At 45.1% G+C, this 21,999-nt stretch overlaps 1 protein-coding gene across 2 annotated transcripts in view; it reads left to right on the plus strand.

Moving 5' to 3' along the window:
• mtmr3 (myotubularin related protein 3) overlaps positions 1–21,999 on the plus strand; it is a 30,962-nt gene that overhangs the window by 7,557 nt on the left and 1,406 nt on the right. Inside the window, exons 5-20 of one of the 2 annotated variants that reach the window (XM_028578175.1) lie at positions 192–308; positions 4,766–4,848; positions 6,310–6,476; positions 6,566–6,662; positions 6,967–7,080; positions 7,803–7,993; positions 8,386–8,517; positions 9,655–9,766; positions 11,478–11,673; positions 13,866–14,051; positions 14,348–14,518; positions 14,813–14,958; positions 15,361–16,900; positions 17,045–17,155; positions 17,344–17,432; positions 20,484–20,510. In XM_028578175.1, the coding sequence (XP_028433976.1) occupies positions 192–308; positions 4,766–4,848; positions 6,310–6,476; positions 6,566–6,662; positions 6,967–7,080; positions 7,803–7,993; positions 8,386–8,517; positions 9,655–9,766; positions 11,478–11,673; positions 13,866–14,051; positions 14,348–14,518; positions 14,813–14,958; positions 15,361–16,900; positions 17,045–17,155; positions 17,344–17,432; positions 20,484–20,510 (3,479 nt within the window). The remainder of the gene's footprint in view (positions 1–191; positions 309–4,765; positions 4,849–6,309; positions 6,477–6,565; positions 6,663–6,966; positions 7,081–7,802; positions 7,994–8,385; positions 8,518–9,654; positions 9,767–11,477; positions 11,674–13,865; positions 14,052–14,347; positions 14,519–14,812; positions 14,959–15,360; positions 16,901–17,044; positions 17,156–17,343; positions 17,433–20,483; positions 20,511–21,999) is intronic. The other variant, XM_028578176.1, reaches the window with a different exon arrangement.

Here is a 21,999-nt window from a genome sequence, read left to right on the forward strand (position 1 = left end):
CAGTATCATTTTGCCTGACTGCTGCAGTAAAATCTCATTGATACAAGTTGTAAATGTATGTTGTATGATGACCATATCTAGGGAAACAGTCGATTGTACCACAGCCCCTCTGTGCATGTATCATCATCATGACTGGGGATCTGTGTGACTCTGCAGTTTGTTTGACATGTTCTATCTCCTGCTGTTGCTAGGTGCCCTTTCCTGAGCTGCATGGCGAGTTCACAGAGTATGTGGGGAGAGCAGAGGATGCCATCATCGCAATATCTAACTACCGCCTACACATCAAGTTCAAAGAGTCTGTTGTCAACGTAAGTATCTTTGAAAAGTGAACGACGAGCTGTAAATTCAGATGTGATTTAGAGAGTGACTCTCACACAGCTCAAAAATAATTAAGACTATACTACTTTGTCTCTATTCAAGGCTGTGTGCGAATGTGCATTCAAGTTTTGATGACTCGTCATCACCTCTGTTTCTACACTTGCCTGCCCGCTCCGTTTTCTCTCTGCACTTTCCGTTGCCTTGGTTGCAGTGGTTTCACAGGGGATGCATAACAGTTGCACCCTCTCTCTCTCTCTCTCTCTCTCTCTCTCTCTCTCTCTCTCTCTCTCTCTCTCCCCCCCCCCTCTCTCTCTCCCCCCCCCCCCCCTCTCTCTCCTCAACATGTTAAGAAAAAGAGACTGGCTTTGTTACCCAATTGTGGTCACCTTGAAAATGAAACTTCCCCATTGCCACTGCAAAGATCTTTTTTATAGCCCTACTACTAGACTGTCTCCATTTAAAAACTGACTTTTTACCACCTAGGGGCTCAATTCAATGTCATTTATAGTATTAAATCATAACAGAAGTTATCTCAAGACACTTTCCATATAGAGCTAGTCTAGACCACACTTTATAATTTACAGATACCCAACAATTCCCACAAGAGATGGCCATACCACATTTAAACATGAAAACGTAAATAGATATATATTTGTACCGCATCTTCTATATTGTGGACTGAAGGGCTGCCCTGGGTAGTGGTACTGAAGAAAAAACAATAATTAAAACAATACATTTTTTCCAGTGTATTCTATGTTGTTATGCACAAGAGTACTATCTCTCCCAATCTATATACATGCCATTCTAAATCAAGTACTTGCCTTAATTTGACCAATAAATCTCACTCTGAATGCCTTAGGAAAAACATATGCTATGTTCAGATCATCAAGCTGCTCTGCTGCTGACATGTGAGAGCAGGAATATTGTGCAACGACAAATCATGCGCTACAGGGAAAGCGTTTGGCTGTTTCACTTCCTTCCCTCAGAACCTTTCCTCATCTAATAATGAATACAACTTATTTCTTACATCCATAAAGGATAAGTCTGGTGATGTTTTTTTCCTTTCTTGTTGTCAACAAAGCCCATTAAAAAGACCAAAACAAGAATGTATAAGCGTGTTTGAAAAGCTGGGAGGAGAAGCGGCTTGTCACTAAATGAGAATAGCTGGTCCACCTTAAAGGAATACGCCACCTTTTGTTGAAATAGGGTTATTCACCGTCTCCTCTATATTTATATAGGTGGGCAAACACATTTTTGTCTCAGTGCATGCATTGTCTTAGTCCGGCAGCGCCGCCGCTAGCTTAGCTTACTGTAGTGAATGGAATCCTATGTTGCCGGTTAGCAAGTCGTGAGTTACGGTGACCCAACAACAAAAACAAAACCTGATTACTTTGTGTGGCCTGTGTCACGAGTACAAATAGCAATGCAGATTAAGATTAGACGATTTCCTAGGCAGATATTGATTTGGGACTATATTGGGTGGAAGTAGGCTACAGCCGAAGCACTGCTACATGGGTATGGTTGGGTACCGTTTGGATTGTTACGATTCTGATGCCGAACTGGTACTTTTAAAGTTTTTTTTTTTTTTTTTTTTTTTAAATACGAGTTGTTGTTTTTTTTATTGAAAATTATTTCAATTTAACAATATATTAACGTTTTAAAGTACTTAAATATATCATAAGTAAACCTAAGTCACCTAACACACAACTACAATAATTTAACAAATAACAGTTACACTATTAACAAGAAACAACAAAATAAATGTTGAGTTGGTATGCCAACCAGCTACAAACTTTAGCAGTTGTTTTGCAGAAAAATGACCATATTTGCCTTCTCTGGCAAGATAGGACACCTCTCCTGACTTATGGCATGTCCTGCACAGGAGAAAACTCTCTCAGATGGTGTGCAAGAGGTCTGTACACACCCAGGTATGAGTTTGAAAGGGCAGACAATTTGGGGAGGCTGTCCGGCTTCCACCACCACCAGGCTACAGGGTCTTGTCCTGAACGATAGACTAGCAGAGCAAGTGTAATGTTTACTAGCGATCACGTGCAGTGAATGGTTAATATGCTTTCACGTCTGTTTTGGTGAGCCCAGAGGGAAAATATGGCATTTTAAAAGTAGCCTACATTTACGGTAGCTAGCTAACGGTAGACTACAGAGAAAGTGTGATATTTTTACGTCCGTTTCAGAGCGTGTATAAAAAGCCGTCTATCAGCAGGGATTGTAGAGTGCGTGTCGCAGAATAGCGCGGACATGCGCTTCACACCGCAAACGGGCACGTGCGCCACTCGTCAGAAAAGGGAGAAAGAAAAAAAGATTCTGCCACTGTCCGGAGCGACAGAGGGAAAATATTTTCAGTCATAACCAAAATGAGGAATTCCATAGTGGAACCGGGTTTTGGTACCCAACCCTATACATGGGCGCCGAGATATCACGCTGCCGGACTAAGACAATGCATGCACTGAAACAAAAATGTGTTTGCCCACCTATATAAATATAGAGAAGACGTTGAATAACCCTATTTCAACAAACGGCGTATTTCTTTAAAGGTCAGCCCACCTAAAGTGAGCCTGTGCGGAAATTGTCGCTAACTTTGCGGTGGTGGAATAAAAAATTAGGAAAAATTAGTTCCTGACTGGGAAAGTTCACATGAACAAGTCGAACCGTAAACATTGCGACATAGGTCATGCCTAGGTCTGTGCTCTGTGCCCTTATAGTTAATTCTTTGGTTAGTTCCTTCCTTCCTTTAAATAAAAATGTTGACAGTTTTAGACTATTTCATTTAATCAAAGTTCTTATACAGCTGTTTGAGTTTAACATTTAACATCAGAATCTTTTGTTTTGTCTTCTCTTGAGGTTACCTCTGTAATATCAAAAGTCAGTTATAATATTAGCAATTAGAGCCCTACTGTTTGCAGCCATATTTCATGTCATTCCCTATTTTTAGGTTATTTTGTTATTGTTTTATTTTGTTAGTTTAAAAAAAAAAACAGAACAGGTAACAAATCACAAATCTTGTGATTGCCTATCATCACATGTCATACCAGGAAGTCATCACAAGTGTTTTCTGTTTCTTCTTGCTGCCTGGGACGTGTCGCAGAGGTTAATTGGACCTTAATGAGCTTCCGGTTCTTGGCTCGCACACCGCCTCAATGTGCTTGCATCAGACAGAGCCGCCGTTGGCTTCACACATATTTGGACGGGCCGACGAGGCATCTGCATCACATGGCTGGAGCTGCGGCGCTCACAGATCGGGGGTGGGAGGTGCTGCAAGAGGGCGAGAGGCTGTTAACAAGCAGCATAGGAATTTTGATGGAGGAATGTAGATTAGAGGGCAGGGTGCGCGGACATCCGGAATGTGCTGCAATTGCAGCCCTGCTCAGATCGAAAATAGTTACAAATCGACATGCATCACTTTCATTATTGTTCTCTCTGTTTTGTTTTGGATAGAGTTGTTGTTGTGAGGTGTCCGTAAGTACCCAAGCAGAGCTGCACGCATGGAGTGGTTGACTTGAGTGTATCGTTTGTGTGTGCCTGTCTGTTAACCGGCTGGTGCCTAGGGGACTAGAATCCTGGTTGTTCAGCCTGTTTAACACCAGGTGCTGGTTTAAAGGAAATTTGATGCCAACGCGTGTGTGTGTATCCGCCCAAAACATTCAAACTGCCAATCTTTTAATGCAACTTTTACACCAACACAATCTCTCGGGGCAGTAACCCTGTCATTGTACTTGTCCCATACATTAGAAGCTTCACCTGCTGATGATCGTGCATGGCTCCAGACTTTGTGTGCAGCAGCAGCTTGAGCCACACCTTTTGTTCTGAAAGCCCACTGCATTGCCGAACGGTGCTCTTAGCTAATTAACAGAGCTTAGTCAAAAGCCGCATAGGTATTTCCCTACAGTATTCAAAGTACGCTCTTAAGTCATAAGCACGCGGCAGTTCGGCACTTTGGATGGTATTTGCCTATAAAAGATAAGACCGTAGCTCTGGGCCGACGGGGAAATGCAGATCCAGGCTCTTCCGGATCTAGTATTGAGTATTTTTTTGCTCCCACACTCAAAGTTAAGAAGATTATGTATATTAAGAGAGCTCAGGGAGATGTGATGTGATGCGATGTGAAAAATTAATGGAAATGCATCTGGACAAGTAATCTGTGTATATTTTTAGCACCTTGTGGATGGATGGATGGATGGATGGTGGTGTGGTTTCTACAACTAAATATTAAAATTACACATGATGTTGCAGCACGTGGCTGATTCTTGGCATGAAGGCATTTTACTGTGTTGACCACCACTAATTTGTCAGTATCTGTCTACCACACTGCCTTTACTGACTGCATGTGTTTGGTCGGTATATTTTTTCGATATACTTGATATGCTATTTAACGTGGCCGTCAAAGTTTGGCCGAGTGAAGTGTTGATGTTGCCTCTCTTTCTCGCCACAGGTTCCTCTTCAGCTCATAGAGAACTCGGAGTGTCGGGACATGTTCCAGCTTCATGTCACCTGCAAGGACTGTAAAGTCGTCAGGTATGACCAGTGATACACTCCTGTGACCTAAAGTCATTCCAATTGTTACCTCCTCTTTGTTAAAGGTATAGGAAACTTGATTTAAGATCTCGTTTTGTATCTATATGTGGGACATACTGTATGTGTGATGTTCTGTGCAAAGCCTTTGAAGTTACAGGAAAACAACAAATGTCTAAAAATGTCCAGAGTTGATTCAGACTTTTTCTCACAGAAGTCCAGACGCAGGAGGGTATAGGCGTTACAATTAGCTGAAAGGACAAAGCCCTGTGGCATAGGTTGCTATGGCAACACTTACACATGGCACACACACACAGGCCAGAATGATCCGAACTACCAGAGCAGCTTCATCAAGTTCAGCCTACCAAGAAACAAAATAAAGGTTAGCTTGTGCTAAGTATCAATACACCTGATGGATAGACTGACCTTTTCCTAACGCGCATCTAATCGATTCAACATCCCCAAACATGACAAAACAGTCTTCATACTGCATTTGCAGCAGAGCGTTACAGGGACAGGTTAACAATGCATAGACCAACAATTGTAACCGTAAAACTGTGTAGGTAAAAAATAATAATACTTCCATTTTACAGTTAAATTGAGGACAAAAAGCCACCTGTCGCTCAGCCTCACAAAGTTTAGACAGAGCTGCTGTACCGCCACTAAAGGGTTTACCAGCGCTTGTTTTGTATCCTGCTGAAATTTGCGCTGCAAACAAATATCCCTTTTCCCTTTCACTCACTTGGAATAATCTCAGTGGAAGATACATGTCGAACGGCGTACGTTACTGGTTACTGGTTACACGGCGTAACCAGTAACGTCGCTCGACTGGTTTCCCAAGATGGCGCCTGCCTGTATAGTGAACGGTACTGTCTTTATAATCTTTTTAATAAACTGTCTGTACACTTACAAAGTTCTCAGTGCTTGGGTTACATGTAGGGACCTTCATTATGCTACCGTGGAAGTGTGGTGCTATTTTGAGCCTTGTTAGTGGTATAGAAATAGCGATTTCTTTTTACTTTCGCGTGCCCCAACGACTAGCGTTATAAGGTAATTAGCGGTTTGTGCTAAAACTGGTCACATTTGATTAGCATGAAAACATGTCCCAGAGAACGGTCAACTCGGTACCCATGTGTTATTAACCCCTAGGTTCATTTTGCTCCGGAATTGAGCTTACCGCAAGACCACATTCATCATTACACCTATTAAAATGCAAAATTCACAATGTTGAGTTTCCTGTAACTTTTAGGAATGCAATGAGTATGCAAAAGCATGCTTTATGTTATTGTAAAACCAGACATTTTGTACGGCTACCATTTAGGGAGCTCTACACAGGTAGATGTGATTTACACTTTGGTAAAGAATGCATGTCCTCTCCACAAACAGAAAGGATAAATAAAGCAGGTATTTGCTTGATTGTGAAGTAGATTTTATTTTATTTAAAAAAAAAAATTTGATCCACAGGTGCCAGTTCTCCACCTTTGAGCAGTGTCAGGAATGGCTAAAACGCCTGAACGCAGTAGTACGCCCTCCCTCCCGCCTGGAGGACCTCTTCTCCTTCGCCTTCCACGCCTGGTGCATGGAGGTATATGCCGGCGAGAAGGAGCAGCACGGCGAGCTATGCAGACCAGGTACCCTACTGTCTCTTGCATGTCCGCACGTAACCCCAGCAGAACCTCGTCTCCCCTCTGGTCTTATCGGACCTCTCTGCTCTCTGTAGGCGAACATGTGACCTCCTGGTTCAAGAACGAGGTGGAGAGGATGTGCTTTGACACTCAAAACGCCTGGAGGATATCGGACATAAACAGCAAGTTCAGGTAAACGCAGCTTTCATTCAGGATACCTGCTGCTGTGGTGATTTCACTCCCAGCTAGGAGATAGATCCGGCTTTTGCTTTCATTGGCGTACAGCACAAGTCGGTGTGTGTGTGTGTGTGTGTGTGTTAGACAGTGGGTGGTTGTGTTATTGTACTCAACTGGTGCTGCGCCCTGGGCCGATAAGAGCCCAGCCCAGGATTAGGTGTCTGTAGACAGAGACTTTTGTTTGAGCCATCACAGCCTTTTGGTGCTCTCTCTTTCTCCTTGTTAAAGCATTGCTCTCTCTGTCCCTCTGCTCCGCCAGGCTTTGCCCCAGCTATCCCCAGCAGCTCCTGGTGCCAGCCTGGATCACTGACAAGGAGCTGGAAAATGTGGCAGCCTTCCGCTCCTGGAAGAGGTTTCCTGCTGTGGTTTATAGGTTGGTGTGTTTGTTTCGAGGAAGCTGGTTAAGCTTGTTTACCCGCCACGCAGCAATGAACATCTTTCTTATGTGCTGATTGGCCTTCCTTGTTTGTGAAAGGAATTAAACCATCTTCAGATAGTATCTTTATGGCTCTATATCGGTGCCACTCTGGAGACCGTTTACTTTGGCTTGGAAAAGCACAGCACACAGCTAATTTCCTCCAGGGTACATCTCTCGATTTGGCTCTGTTCAAAGTTTGTCAAAATGGCCAAGACCGCTGACTTAACCAATGACGTCCTCTGCGTCATGGCTTTAGTCAATCGTGGTTGTTGTATTTAACAAACAGTGCTTGAGAGCCTTTGATCTTTTGTTTTTAGGAAAACTAGTCCAACCAGAAATGGAAACTTTGCATGCCTGCTTTGTGTGTCACAGCACCTGAAATAAATATGACAGAAGTTTGCTTTGGTGGCTGTAAAATGACTGAACCAAACAAATGTCAAATCAGGAGAGGACCTGAACGTGATGGTCAAGTCAAATAATACTGTTGAGCAGGAGAAATGGATAATGGATAGGTAGCAAATGTTGTCTCTTATCTAGGACATAACCTAGATCTCGGTATTACTGTATTGTTCGCAAATAGTATTTTCTTTCTATAAAAAAAGATTAGATCTCAAAGAGCCATGGCGTTCTCTTGTGAACTGACTGTTGTGTTTTGGCTAACTTCTCCCCGGTTGCAGGCACCAGACTACGGGAGCTGTGATTGCCCGCTGTGGCCAGCCAGAGGTCAGCTGGTGGGGCTGGAGGAACGCAGATGATGAGCACCTGGTCCAGTCCATCGCCAAGGCCTGCGCCGTGGACAGCAGCTCCCGCAAACACCTTTCCAATGGCAACTACACCAACGGCAACGACCTGCCTGATACTGACTTTGGTGAGCGCTCGCACTCACCTTCTCACTCGCTTACATACTGTACACACCCACACACAAACACACACTTCCAGCTGACGGCACACCTACCACCACACACAGACGGATATTTCCATGCGGAGGTCTTGCTATCTGCATGAACTGCAGGACCTGTTGTGCAATCCGACCTGTTAGGTCTTGTCTAAACTAGCAAGCTTACACAAACACAAGATCACAGTAACTTCTTATGTCAAAATGAATCTGATGCATGTGCCTGGATGAAACCTATTTGCATTTTAATGGTTTATTTGGACTTTTTGATCGTGATAAGGAACTCAACCATACCCCCAGCCCTACTTTCATACAACCTGAATTGTACTGAGAGATCATTTTTCTGTGTTTTGTGTGTGTATCAGAATCCTCCATGACCAACAGCGCAGAGGTGGAGACGTTGGCTACCCAGCCCCACAAGTTACTGATTCTGGATGCCAGGTCCTACGCTGCTGCCGTAGCTAACAGGGCCAAGGGGGGAGGCTGTGAATGCCCAGGTAGGTTTTCTCAGCTCAGTCCCTGGTTACAAAGCACAATTAGGTTAATGTGTGCTGTGGATTCAGGAGCTCAGTTAACGGCAAATGTGATTGCTCTGTATGGTTAAATTAAAGTCCTGGTAAAGCAATAATTATTGTGTTCTGACGAAAATGTGTTAACCACACAGCCACATCTGAATGATTAAAAAAAATTAAATATTGGGATTGACCGATAAGGTTTTTTTAATCGATACCGATTATTAGTAGTTAAGAAAACGGATGACAGATAGTTGGAACCGATATGCATATATAGTGAAAATGAACATCTTTAAATCCAAATTAAGATTTTGGAATGTTACAAAATCCAGCACAAAACTTTGTTTAAATGCTTTAAGCAATTATTTAATAAATAAGAAACTTTCAACATTATACCCATTAACAGATAGTCAGATAGTGTCGTGGGCTGGACATTTAGGGTCTGTCCCAAAAAAAAAAAAAAAAGAAAAAGAAATACCGCCATGTGTATAAAAACTAGGTTTCAAAATCGTGAAAAAATTAGCCATATTCTCTGCTCTGAGACACCGGGGCCGTGTCCGCGTCTGCTGAAGGCACGGAGTCGAAAAAGGAGCCACTGCCATGGGCCATTGCCATCGACAGACTCTCGTTGCAGCTGTGTTAGTTCGCTAGCACACGTACTGATAAAGTAGCACACACACGGTAGCACAGCACACACCCTCCAAGCCAAAGAACGAGTGCCGCTCTGTGGCAACAGACACTCGTTAGCAGCTCACACAGTCACACACACTATGATAGGACAGCACACATCCTGAAGAAGAGTGCAGCTTCACGGCAACAGACAGCACAAAGCACACACCCACAGCAGTGAGCAGTAACCCCTTGCGGGCTGAAAGAAACAGTTGTTTATTCATGTTAGATTGAAAGAGCTAAGATAGTTGTGGAATATAGCGAACTCGCACCACTCACAGTCCAACAATTCAGTACTACACAGTTTAAATTCTTTTCACCTTTTTATTTTCTAACATGTATAATGTGTTTAGAAGGAAAACTGATTTTACTTTACCCAGACTTTAAAACCTCTTTAAAAAGCTTTACTTTTCTCTTCTTTCGTTTTTACTATTTGTTTTCCTCCTGTTCCAGAGTACTATCCCAACTGTGAGGTGGTGTTTATGGGCATGGCCAACATCCACTCCATCCGCAAGAGTTTCCAGTCTCTGCGTTTCCTCTGCACTCAGATGCCTGATCCGGCCAAGTAGGTTTTTTATGCCTCCAGCAGTGCCTCCAATTTCCCCTGGCCGTAACTTTAAAGCCCTGCAGGCTAAAAACTATTTAAAGCTCTCAAGCTTTGCAGTAACTGTAGGTAACTAGTAATCACAGCAGTGTTGTGGTGTTGGCCATACATCTGTGCCTGATTTAGAAAGCCTGGCCCAACCCCAAGTGAAGGATCTCTTTCCATCTACACTCCCAGACTCGATGCTACAATGATATGTAATTGAATCACTTTGGCTTAAGAGAACGTTGTTGAAAGTGGCTGGACGATCAAATCAGAAGACAAAAACAGACTCTGAAATATGCAATGTTTTGAAATATTACATAGCCATTATTCAAAAAGGCAAAGTCAGTTTCTAAACTTGACCAAACACCTGGATTCTAAGGCTGCATTCATCAATTTGTGGCCACTAGGGGGCAGAAAAACATCCAAACAACACAGCTTTTTTGAGATGGACATACGTATGCCTAGATGGAATTATTACGCTGCGTTGAAGCGAGCTGTCCCGTCACTGTTCCCGTGGTCAGAACCAGAGACTGTACGAACAACATCTGTGTCCCAACAAGGGAACGGTACGTCAGCACGGACAGCGGTGTGTCTGAGAAACGGACAGACATAAACAGGTCGGGAATTATTGTCTGCCTTGCTACACGTAAATACACTTATATTAGCGTTGCATTTCATCACCTGAGTATTTTCATTTTTTCTCCTACTTTTATGGACTACTTCTTCTGAGTCAAGTAGGCCTATTGTACATTTTATTTCGCTATTTATTTTTTAGCTCACTTTGCAGATTCAGATTAATAATACAAAATATTATGAATAAATAAATTATGATTTATTAAAGTGGATAGGGATGAGACTGTTGATCCGGTGGTGAAATTCACAAGCTACCTGCCAAGTCCTACTTCCGCGGTTATTTTGGTGAAAGTAACTCAAAAGTAGTGTGAAGCATTACAATTCAGAGACAGTAATATTGTAATATAACTAATTACTCTCAAATGACCCTAACTAGTAATCAATAATGTATTACATTTTGGAAGTAACTTGCCCAACACTGATAATCACTTCCCGCTTCGCACCAAACGATGGACAGACGATGTTAGCAGCTAGCTGGCACTCAGCAGTTTAAAGAGTCCGATACGGTATATTGCTCAGGAGTTGGTGGAGACCAAAAACAGAGCTAAATGAGCCTGACTATTGAACTTAAATTCACCAGGTTGCCAGAAAAACCTCCAAATGAATGCTAATGTCGCTCCATAACTGCTGCATGTGTAATTGTTAGCAAATATTTGCTAGCAAGTTTGTCATATCAACTTAAAAGGTGGTGATATGTTTGTTCACAACTTGTTTCCGCTGCCTCCAAGTGGCCAAAAAAACAAACAGTTATTGCAGGTTTAAAATGTTTTACTTTTCAATTAATCCGTTGACCCCTTTTTTTCTGAGCTGAAAAATATTAAGAAAGTAGAAAGACCACACATTTACATCATGGTTGGTCTCTTAGCTATACAAAGTCATTGAGAAGTTGTTGACCTGCAACGTTGAAAACTAGATCAATCTATAAATGCTGTGCTATGTGGCACTGGTCCATGCTATGTACTTGTCCGTATGAAACGTGTGTGCCTTCACTTAGTGTCTGAGGCATTTGAGGTCCTCTGATGTTTGTGCTCCGTTGCTGTTTGTGTGCCTGCAGCTGGCTTTCTGCACTGGAGAGCACCAAGTGGCTGCAGCACCTGTCCCTGCTGCTGAAGGCGGCGCTGCTGGTGGTCAACGCTGTGGACCGAGACCACAGGCCCGTCCTGGTGCACTGCTCTGACGGCTGGGACCGCACACCTCAGATTGTTGCTTTGTCCAAGCTGCTGCTGGACCCTTACTACCGCACTGTGGAGGTACAGATGACGACTCCTCTTTTAGTTCCATCAATGATCCTGGCCTTTTGTTAGCATTTTTTATTTTATTTTTATTCCCATGAAAACTCTCCTATCATTGACATCATGTAATACTTGTGATATTTCCAATATTTTATTTTTCTTTTTAAAGGGGTGATAGAATGATTATATAGGGTATTTCACACTGTTCCTTAAGGTCTCTTAATAGGGTATGTAACATTGTTTGGGCTGAAAATGGCCCAGGTGCAGTTCTATGCTCTCTAATGCAACCCTATGAAATAGCCCTGGAATGAAATGAGAGGTTTTCTCCATTGACATATATAAAAGGTTTTCTCCCATATATGGTATGCTCATGAATATTTAGATGAGCTGCGCGCTGATTGGTTGGTTTACAGAGAGGGGAGGGGCTGGTGTTCTGTGTCTGTTCAGTTCAGACACAGAACGGAAGAGAGAGGTGATTTGGCGGCCACAGGAGAGAAATATCTTGCGTGCTCGACAATACTGACGTCTTTTCTACAGAAAGTTGCCAGATTTGTCCCTAGTCGCTTTTCTGAAAAAAAAGTCGCTAAGAGGGTCTGAAAAGTCGCTAAATCTAGCGACAAAGTCGCTAAGTTGGCAACACTGTCCGAGTGCGCAGACAGTGTGGCCAGTATAGGTAGGAGAGACAGTGGCAGCGCCGCCGGAGCAGGAATGGCTAGAGCTGATACATTTAAACCCCTCAACTAATGTTACTGTACAAACCACCAGAGACACAGTTTAGTCATCCTCCAGTGTGGCTCACACACACACACACACACACACCCACACACCTACATACACACACACACCAATGCAAGTTTCGACACCTTCAGCTCCACTTCCAGACAAGGAATCACAACTCGTGCTGTAGCTAGTTGACTGTCTCAGTGCGGGGACATTTAGTGGAGAGTGAAGCACACAGACAGAGAGCAGCACAACAGCAGCAGCTCCAGCAGCACATTGCCCATATAACTATTATCAGACCGGCCCCATCGCGGCCTCAAAACACTGTACAGGCCCACTGAGAAAAGTCCTAACTCTCCCAATTGCTACTCCGCTACTGGTTAAGTGTATTATTTACAATGCAATATAAATGAAAACATAACTTAATTTATTAATATCGGGGAACATGCCGGTAAGTGAACCACTAACTACTGTTTACCTTGAGCACCACGACCGGCAGCCCGCGATGAAATGTAAAAAGTGTCAGCATTTGCTGTGCAGCCTGGAATGCTGCATTTACGTCCATCCATCCATCCATCCATCCATCCATCCATCCATCTTCGTCCGCTTATCCGGTGTCGGGTCGCGGGGGGAGCAGCTCCAGCAGGGAACCCCAAACTTCCCTTTCCCGAGCAACATTAACCAGCTCCGACTGGGGGATCCCGAGGCGTTCCCAGGCCAGGTTGGAGATATAATCCTTCCACCTAGTCCTGGGTCTTCCCCGAGGCCTCCTCCCAGCTGGACGTGCCTGGAACACCTCCCTAGGGAGGCGCCCAGGGGGCATCCTTACCAGATGCCCGAACCACCTCAACTGGCTCCTTTCGACGCAAAGGAGCAGCGGCTCTACTCCGAGCTCCTCACGGATGACTGAGCTTCTCACCCTATCTCTAAGGGAGACGCCAGCCACCCTCCTGAGGAAACCCATTTCGGCCGCTTGTACCCATTTACGTCCGTGATTTGTTATATCCAATATCCTTGGAAAAACTTCCAAACTTTATTCTTTGTAATTCCCCTGGAAGTGCAAAGCTCGCAGCTAAACTATATGTGTGAGATCTGCGCGACCTACATTCAGAAGACCAGCTGGTCTCAGACCAGTGGTCTGTATGTACATTCTGGGGAGTGACAAAGGTATAGACCAGAGCCAATTAAGGTACAGACACTGAGTTGACGTCAACTTTGAGCTTCGTTGGGATTCGCCCGTTTTGAGTTGCAGTTTCAATTTGTGAGATTTGCATAGGAAAGAGGTGTCAATGGGACTTTGAGGTTCCCCGTATGCCCATTTCACCCACCGAACTGTCGTTATTCAACTATGACAAGGTAAACTCGGTTTTTCATTCTATCACCACTTTAATTTAATATTTGTTGTTTTTATGTTTAAAAAAAACTGTGATTGATATAAAAGTTAATTTATTATTTCATTTAATCTAAGATCTTGTGACGTCTTTCTGCAGGGCTTCCAGGTTTTGGTGGAGACTGATTGGCTAGACTTCGGCCATAAGTTTGCCGACCGCTGCGGCCATGGAGAAAACTCTGAGGACCTGAACGAGCGCTGCCCCGTCTTCCTGCAGTGGCTGGACTGTGTTCACCAGCTGCAGAGGCAGTTCCCATGCTCCTTTGAGTTTAACGAGGCCTTTCTGGTGCGTAAAAGTTGGGTGGTTGATGTCAAGCGCAACTATTGCGAAGTCTGATTCCTGAGATTAGACAGACAGAATGTTGTCATATGCAGCAGTGGAAATGGCATGCCTCTGAGGTGTATTTAGTTTCTGATTGTGAGCCGCTGATATGCAGTTAAGTGTGTGTGTTTATAAGCCGCACGAGGACACCTGTCATCTCTGACCTTAGTATCATACCTGAGGTGTGTGTACAAGCCTTTACATGTCTGTCTGTCTGTCTGTCTGTCTGTCTGTCTGTCTTTTTGTGTGTGTTTCTGCAGGTGAAACTGGTGCAGCACACCTACTCCTGTCTATTCGGCACCTTCCTGTGTAACAGCGGCAAGGAGAGGGAGGACCGTCACGTTCAAGAGAGGACCTGCTCAGTCTGGTCACTTCTGAGACCGGCCAACCGTACTCTGAGGAACATGCTGTACTCCACACACTCCGAGACAGTACGTCCACTGTCTATCACTGTCTAGGTGTTAAGTCTTAAATCCTTTAGAATTCGGAGTACTGCTAGTTCTGGTTTAAAGCTGATTGAAACCCAGAAAGACAAACGATAAAATAAGTTAAAGATGTTAGGAAAACATAGTCCGGGCCTGGGTTTCCAAATCCTACAGGTTGAGGCAGCAAAGTCTTCAAATGCATTATGGGAAAGATTTTATAATGTCTCTTTATGCTTCTTGTTTTGATCTCAAACTTCTTCTGATTACACAGAGTTAAGTTTGCACCTGTTGTTGTTTCAGGTTCTTCACCCAGTGTGTCATGTACGCAACCTGATGCTGTGGACGGCTGTCTACCTGCCCAGCTCCTCCCCCACCACCCCCTCCGATGACTCCTGCGCCCCCTACCCTGTGCCGGGTTGCAACCCTGAGGACGCGCCCTTGGGCAGGTGAGCCTGGCGCATGGGCACCCGACCCCTCTTCCTTCCTCATGTAAGATAAACACAGGTCCAGGACTCCCACAGCCAGACGGACCTGGCTTTTCAACTTGACTGCTTAAATACTTTGCTCTGCTCTGGCCCTCATAGTCACAGATACAGTTTTATGTTTTGCTTATCTTGTGTCTCATGACAAGAAAGAGCAACAGGAAGTTGTTTCATAGTTTATGACCGGTCTGAATGCTTCTCTTTCATTATGCTTGTGCTGCATCTTTCTTGTTTTGACGAGGCTGACATGTGATTGATTTGTTAACCAAACGGTTTGTAATGATTATACATGCAGCTGTGTGAGCCATTGTTACGTAATGATAATGTGGTTTTCCGAGCATAATTCTTCTCTTGTTTGTTCTTTAGACGTACGAAGACTCGCTCCTTCGACAACTTGCCCAGTGCATGTGAGCTGGGAAGCTCGCTGGCTCCTAACCGCCGCTCCAGTGACCCGAGTCTCAATGAGAAGTGGCAGGACCACCGGCGCTCTCTGGAGCTCAACATGGCAGTGGGGCCTGAGGGAGGGGGAAACCAGGATCAGGAGGTGCGGCCTAACGGAGTGGGGCCTTACCCAGACGGAGTGGACTCTGAGCTGGAAGACAGCCCACAGCCCCAGGGCTCGCATGCTGAGCTCGGACAGGAAGCCTCTGTGAGCACAGCAGAAACCGGTGTGGAAGCAGAGAAGGCGGAGCTCTCTGTGGCGGTGGGCGTGGCTGAGGGCCAGATGGAGAACATTCTTAAGGAAGCCACTAAGGAGGAGGCGGGAGCAGATGTTCAGAGAGAGGGAAGTGCTGCTGTCATACATGTCATCAGCACTGTTGACACAGAATTCCGGAAGGAAGCAAAAGTTGAAGAGGATGACAAGTGTGCTAAGGTCAATGGGACTGAGATGCAGAGAGAAGCGTTTACCAATGGTCACCATCTAGAAAATGGCATAATGGTGGCAGAGGAGGTTGATGAGTCTCCCTCTCTGCCCACACAGAAGGCAGAGGAGCTGGATCAACAGGCAGCTCAGGTGACTCAGTCACCAGAGGACCTGGTGAAGCAGGACGCAGAGAACTGTTCTGTACCAGAGGAGCTTGCACATGGACCCAGCGAGTCCGGCTCAGGTGAGCCCGAGCAGCCTGCAGCCCATAGAACTATAACAAACGGCTTTGTGGACAGGTCACCTGAAGAGCCAGGAGTGGATGAGGAGACCTGCCCTGACTCTGAATCTGACAACGGTGTCTCCGAGCCAGTGGAGCAGGGGGATAAGAGGGCCTCCCTGATGGAAAGCTCCACAGAGACTTTAACTGAAGAAGCCTGTAGCAGGTTAGAGCTACCAGCACAGCCGCCGGTTTGTCCCGGTCATCAGCCCTGCAGTGATGGCAGGAACCAACCGCCCTGCTCCAGGAAGGAGAAAGGACTGGAGACAGGCGAACAAGGCTTTATCAGAACTTTAAACGGGGGCAGCAAGCGGCCCTCGGTCAGTGCCTTTCAGTCTGTGAGTGCTGACCTCAACAGGGAAGGGCTTTGTAACGGCGACAGCTCCGACGGGGAGCCCTGCGGAGGACATCACTGGGCCAAAGGGAACGGGGAGAGGGTTCCTCTGAGTCGACAGGTGTCCCTAGCAAGCTGCAACTCCCTGATCCTGCATCCACGGGGCAGCTGCTCCCAGCACCGCTGGTGCCACACCCTGCTGGGCCGGGCTGCCATTAGCCCAGAGCAGCCGTCCCGAAGCCATCTGGATGACGACGGGCTGACGCTGCACACGGACGCCATCCAGCAGAGGCTAAGGCAGATCGAGGCGGGACACCAGATGGAGGTGGAGACTCTGAAGAAGCAGGTGCAGGAGCTGTGGAGCCGCCTGGAGAATCAGCAGCACGCCGGCTCCCACAGGATCAACGGAGACATGGGAGACGAAGTGGTAAGATGCTGACAAGTTGGCCATGACACTGACTGACCAGCTGATCTGTTTACCCCCTGGATGTTTACCTAAAGTTAGGTTTAACTTCAGCCCAATGAACTCCTTTTACATTCCTTCTGATTTTGTGTGTCTCCCTCCATGCAGACCTCAATGACAGACTCTGAGTACAACCTGGACCCCAACTGTTTGTCGCGCTGCAGCACAGAGCTATTCTCTGAGGCCAGCTGGGAGCAGGTGGACAAGCAGGACACCGAGGTGAGCAGCTAGGCCAAGATAATTTAGGGAGGGAAGGAACCAAACTCTCAAAGCAATGGCTGTATTTGTTTGTAGCTTACATATATGGACCTCAGCTCTCTTCAGAAATGGCAGTTGATGGTGGTTGATGGTAGGTGAGCTGCTCTGTGGATCAGAGCTGTGAACTGAGATTAGTCTGTACATTACAGGTGACTCGCTGGTACCCAGACCATTTGGCAGCCCAGTGTTATGGCTGTGAGAGCAGGTTCTGGCTCGCCACCAGGAGGCATCACTGCAGGTAAGCACTGAGGGTTCTCCAGCTGCAGAAGCTCAAACCTTCAGACACTATCCCTGTCATCAACCACTGCTCTCTGTCCTGTTGAGACTTAGAGAGATGTTCCCTTCTGTTTAAGCTCGCTCCTCTTCTGTTTCAACTGAGTTTCTTGTATCCAGATACATCCAGGCCGTGTCTAGATTAGGCCGAGGCAGCTTTCGGTCACACTTGGCATCTTAATGACTCCTATCCATCTTAAGTGACCCTTTGCTGATGGGATTTTTATTTTGTCTCCACTAGGGCTGCACGTTTTACGATTACATAACTGTGATGGTCACGGAAGGCTTGTATCATGTGGACGCGCTGACGGTTTTGTTGTCATTACTTAGAATACCTCATGGGAAGACAGAAACAACGCACTTTAGTTTAAAAAAAAAAAGTATTGCATATTTTTTGTATATGCATTTCTTTTAATGCTTTGTATGTTTAAGTTGAGAAATACACATTTCAAATTGTTTTTTATGGATTTTTCTTGATAATCAAGCAAGTAGACTCGCAGTATTGTGAATCAGAATCACAATATGACTTTATCTTCAAATCGTGCAGCCCTAATCTCCACATATATCGGTGTGTTTCTGCAGACCAGGGCTCAAAATCAGACTAATTTTGGTTTTCAACAAGAAGTGGCTCAGTCTTATTCATATGCATATGCTGTGTGGCAACCCAGGGGACTTGAACGCCAGATTCACAATGAACATAGGAAACACAGAGACAGTCGGCTTAAACAGAAAATGTTCTTTAATGAAGTAGCTCGGGAAAAGGGTAATGGTACAAACTGCAACTTAGGTTTCTTCCCATCTGGTGTCTGTCAGCCTTCAGGAGGTGTTGTCCTGGGAGGATTTAAGCAGAGCGAGAGGTTAGTCTTTTTCCTGGCCAATATCCTCGTTGACATCAGCTCCTAAGTGTTGCTCCCCTGGGCCTTTGTTGCTCACGGTCTCCTCTCTCCCTGCAGTCTTGGGCTAGCTCTCTTAACACCTTCCCTTTGATTACCTGATGGGCTGCAGGTGTGACCAGTGCCAAGTGGCTGCTGCACCTGCACAGGCAGATAGACTCCCTCTATCACTTCCCCCAGTCTGAGCCTATGTACCCGCCCCCTATGCCGGACTGACTGACCCATTTCCCCTGGTTTGCCACAGCTGTTATAAAAGATTTCAGTTTATTGTCTACTCTGCTCCGTACTATGTATTAGAACAGAAGCATTTCTGACGAGCAGCAAATATGGTTAAGCCAATCTGATCTAAGCTCATCCTCAGTATGTTCTGAATGTCCACTATTGGCGCTTTTCCATTACATGGTACCTACTCGCCTCGCCTCGCCTCGACTCGCCTTTGTTGGTTTTCCATTACGAAAAAAAGTACCTGGTACCTGCTAACAGGTACTTTTTTTAGTACCTGCTCAGTCGAGGTTCCAACCGAGCTGAGGCTAGCCGAGAAGGTGACGTGAAACCCTGCAGGCTGCTGATTGGTCGGAAAGAAGCGTCACTGATCACTGCTAGCGAGAGTCGGCATTTTTAAATAGTTTAGCCAGCAGTGTTTTTTTGCTGCCGGAGGCTCCACGCAGAGCTTTCTCCGTAGCATACAAGTGGCCTGATGGTTATACTGGTGCGCTGGTGTGTGCATGTGTGATGTGTGTGTGTCGAGTCGCCGTGTGTGTGGGGAGCTAGTGAGCGAGGGAGAAGTGAGAGAGTGACGGCGATTATCTCCGCAGCGAGTAGCGACTCTAGAGTCATATATATGTGAGAGGAACAAAGCGAGTAGCGACTCTAGAGTCATATATATGTGACCACGGTGGGAAATCTGGAGCAGTAAACGTTAACTATCTCTTTGATATCATGTTGTTTACGGAGACGGAGAACCAGGAAATGCGTCGGGGATATGTCAATGGGAAAAGCAAGCTACTAAGCCACGCCCATGGCAGTCGCTATGACGACCAGCCACGCTGAGGCGATACTAAAATCTGCAATGGAAAACGGACGCACAGCAAGTCGAGGCGAGTAGAGTCCAGTAGAGTCGAGGCGAGTCAAGCAGGTACCATGTAATGGAAAAACGCCATAAGATTCAGGTCACGCAATACACATTTTAGTGCTAAGAGTGAGAGTAAGAGTTCTCTTGTTAAAGGGGCACTCTAATGATTTAATATGACATTTCCACAAAGTTGTGGGATGTGTAAGAGACAAACTTAAAAAAAAAAAAAAAAAAAATGGTCCAAATCAATGCAACAGAAGCCAAGATATCCTGACTTTTAGGCTCTGCTATGGGTCCAAAAACGTTAATTCCTACATTCCCCATAATGCAACTTGATTCTCTTTAGGACACTTTTCATGCCTGGTAAACACCAATGGCTTTCAAACTCCACACCTGCAATATGTAATGCAGGCTTTCTATTATAAATTGTCTCAGATAGCTGAGATAAGATAACCCGATGACATCATGGTGGTGTTGATGTAGATCGAATTGATTGATTTTGTTGGCTAGAGCCACCAAGACATAACTGTTTAGAATAAATGGCCAGATTGCACAACTATGACCATTCAAAGACAGTCTACTTGGAAGTATCGGGATATCTTGTGGTTAATTGGAGCGCACAGAACAAGATTAATTTTTCTATATTCTGCCTCATTCTATCAACTTGTGGTGTTTCCTCTGGTGTATTCATTTCTAAATATTACTGTCTGCTCTTTACTTCCTTTTCTTTGTGATGGATTGCATCAAGTCAACCACAGAGCGGCAGACATTTAACTTGTCTAGTTGCTCATCCAGTGTGGTCTGGACTGTAGACAAAATTGCATACAATACTCTGTTTATATTCATTTTTCAGCCATGGATTCAAAACACATAATTCTAGAATTAACAGTGTAGCATTGCAGCCGTTTCACAATTGTAGCTATCTTTTGATTTTCTAGCTTTTAGAAAAGAAAACTTTGTAACACGCATCTTGAGCAGTGTGTTTTAGTGTGTTACGTGTTCTCCACTGCTCAGGCAGTTCTTATCCATTGTGTGCCCCTCTCCTCTACAGTGGCAGGGAGCCTGTCCAGGAGGTCTGGTGAGATCCGGCTCCACTGTCCCTTCACCTTCCACCCTTTTTAACCTGGCATCGCTGCACCTCCCTCCTCCTAATCCTCAACCCCCCTTTCCCCTCCCTGCTCCTTCCCCTCCTCACCTGTTGCATCGGGTATTCCCTTCATTCTGTTGTAGTTGTCAGCAAATTCTCAGGGAAATCTCTCTTCATTTCTGAGATGTATTGACTTGAGTGTGCGTCCTGCTGCGCCAACGTGTTTCCATTCGGCGGTTTTAATTGGCTGTGCATAAGCGCGGTGCTGTCAGTGAGAGGGCTTTGATTGGTCGAGGGCTGATTGTTTGTTTAGATCAGATTTCACCTGAAAAATTCTAATCTTAAAAAAAAAACACAAAAAAAACTTCCTCAAGTTCCTCAACCTCAACACTCCTCCTGCCTTAGCACCACATCAGCACCCTACCATCCCACCACCCTCAACACACAACGCAGCAGCATGCTGCCCCAAACCAGCCGTCTGCATCTCACCTCCCAGCAGCACAGCACGGTACTGGAGACCACTCCGTCCACCTGGTGGTGTCAAAAAGACTGGAGACTCAGAGTGAATTATTTTTTTAATTTTTTCTTTTTAATTTTCTGGTCAGGGTGAGTACAGATAGTTAGTTGGAAGAGGCCGCTGTATGTGTTAGTGTGTGAGCATGGCCTTACATTAATCTGAGCATGGGTATCTGAAACCTTCAGTGTGAGCTGTCTTGCTGTTTAGTGATGGTAACGTGTTTTTTTTTAATGGGCTGAATAATTAAGTTAGCACCACTGAGTGTTAGAGCACCTTTGCTAACCCGGCATGTAGTGCAACATCACAGCAGGGTTGACCTGAAAACAGGATGAATGGGGTTTTGCTCGGAACTCTCATACCTTCTTTCCACCTGTTTTTATCATGCGTCCAAGGCATAGACTGTATATAAAGATGGACTACCCGTCTTCACTTCTTCCCACTGTACAAAAGTGAAGCCAAAATATCCCGGATACAGCCGCATCCATCCTGTAACTTTGAATCGGGCGGTATGAAAGTTCCGCCCATACACCCGCATGACCAATCACGAGTCAATCAGAGCTGTCAATCATGACGTTTCTCCCGAATACAGTACCAGTCAAAAGTTTTCACACAATTACTCATTCACTTGAATGGGAAAGCGTGCCCAAACTTTTATTAGTTTGGCCCAAATCCCATTTGCTCACATTGAGTGGGTGGGATTAATGAGTTATACTGCAGCGGAATCGAGATGTTTTGGCTTCACTTAAACTGTCTATGCATCAACCCCTGGTCCAAGGTGATCGGATTGTAATCAGATGGAGCAACAACAGCAAAATAATGATCTGGAAATCAGTTTGTTCACAGGAGATACATTTTCACATCAGCATCCTATTCTTTTAAATGTGGTTTAACTGAATCAGGCTAACAGGATGTTAGCCGGCTAAAATGATCCCGTTAGTTCTCATCAACTTGGTCCATCGAACA

This window comes from Perca flavescens, chromosome 5 (genome assembly GCF_004354835.1).
Source record: "Perca flavescens isolate YP-PL-M2 chromosome 5, PFLA_1.0, whole genome shotgun sequence".
NCBI classification, from domain to species: domain Eukaryota; kingdom Metazoa; phylum Chordata; class Actinopteri; order Perciformes; family Percidae; genus Perca; species Perca flavescens.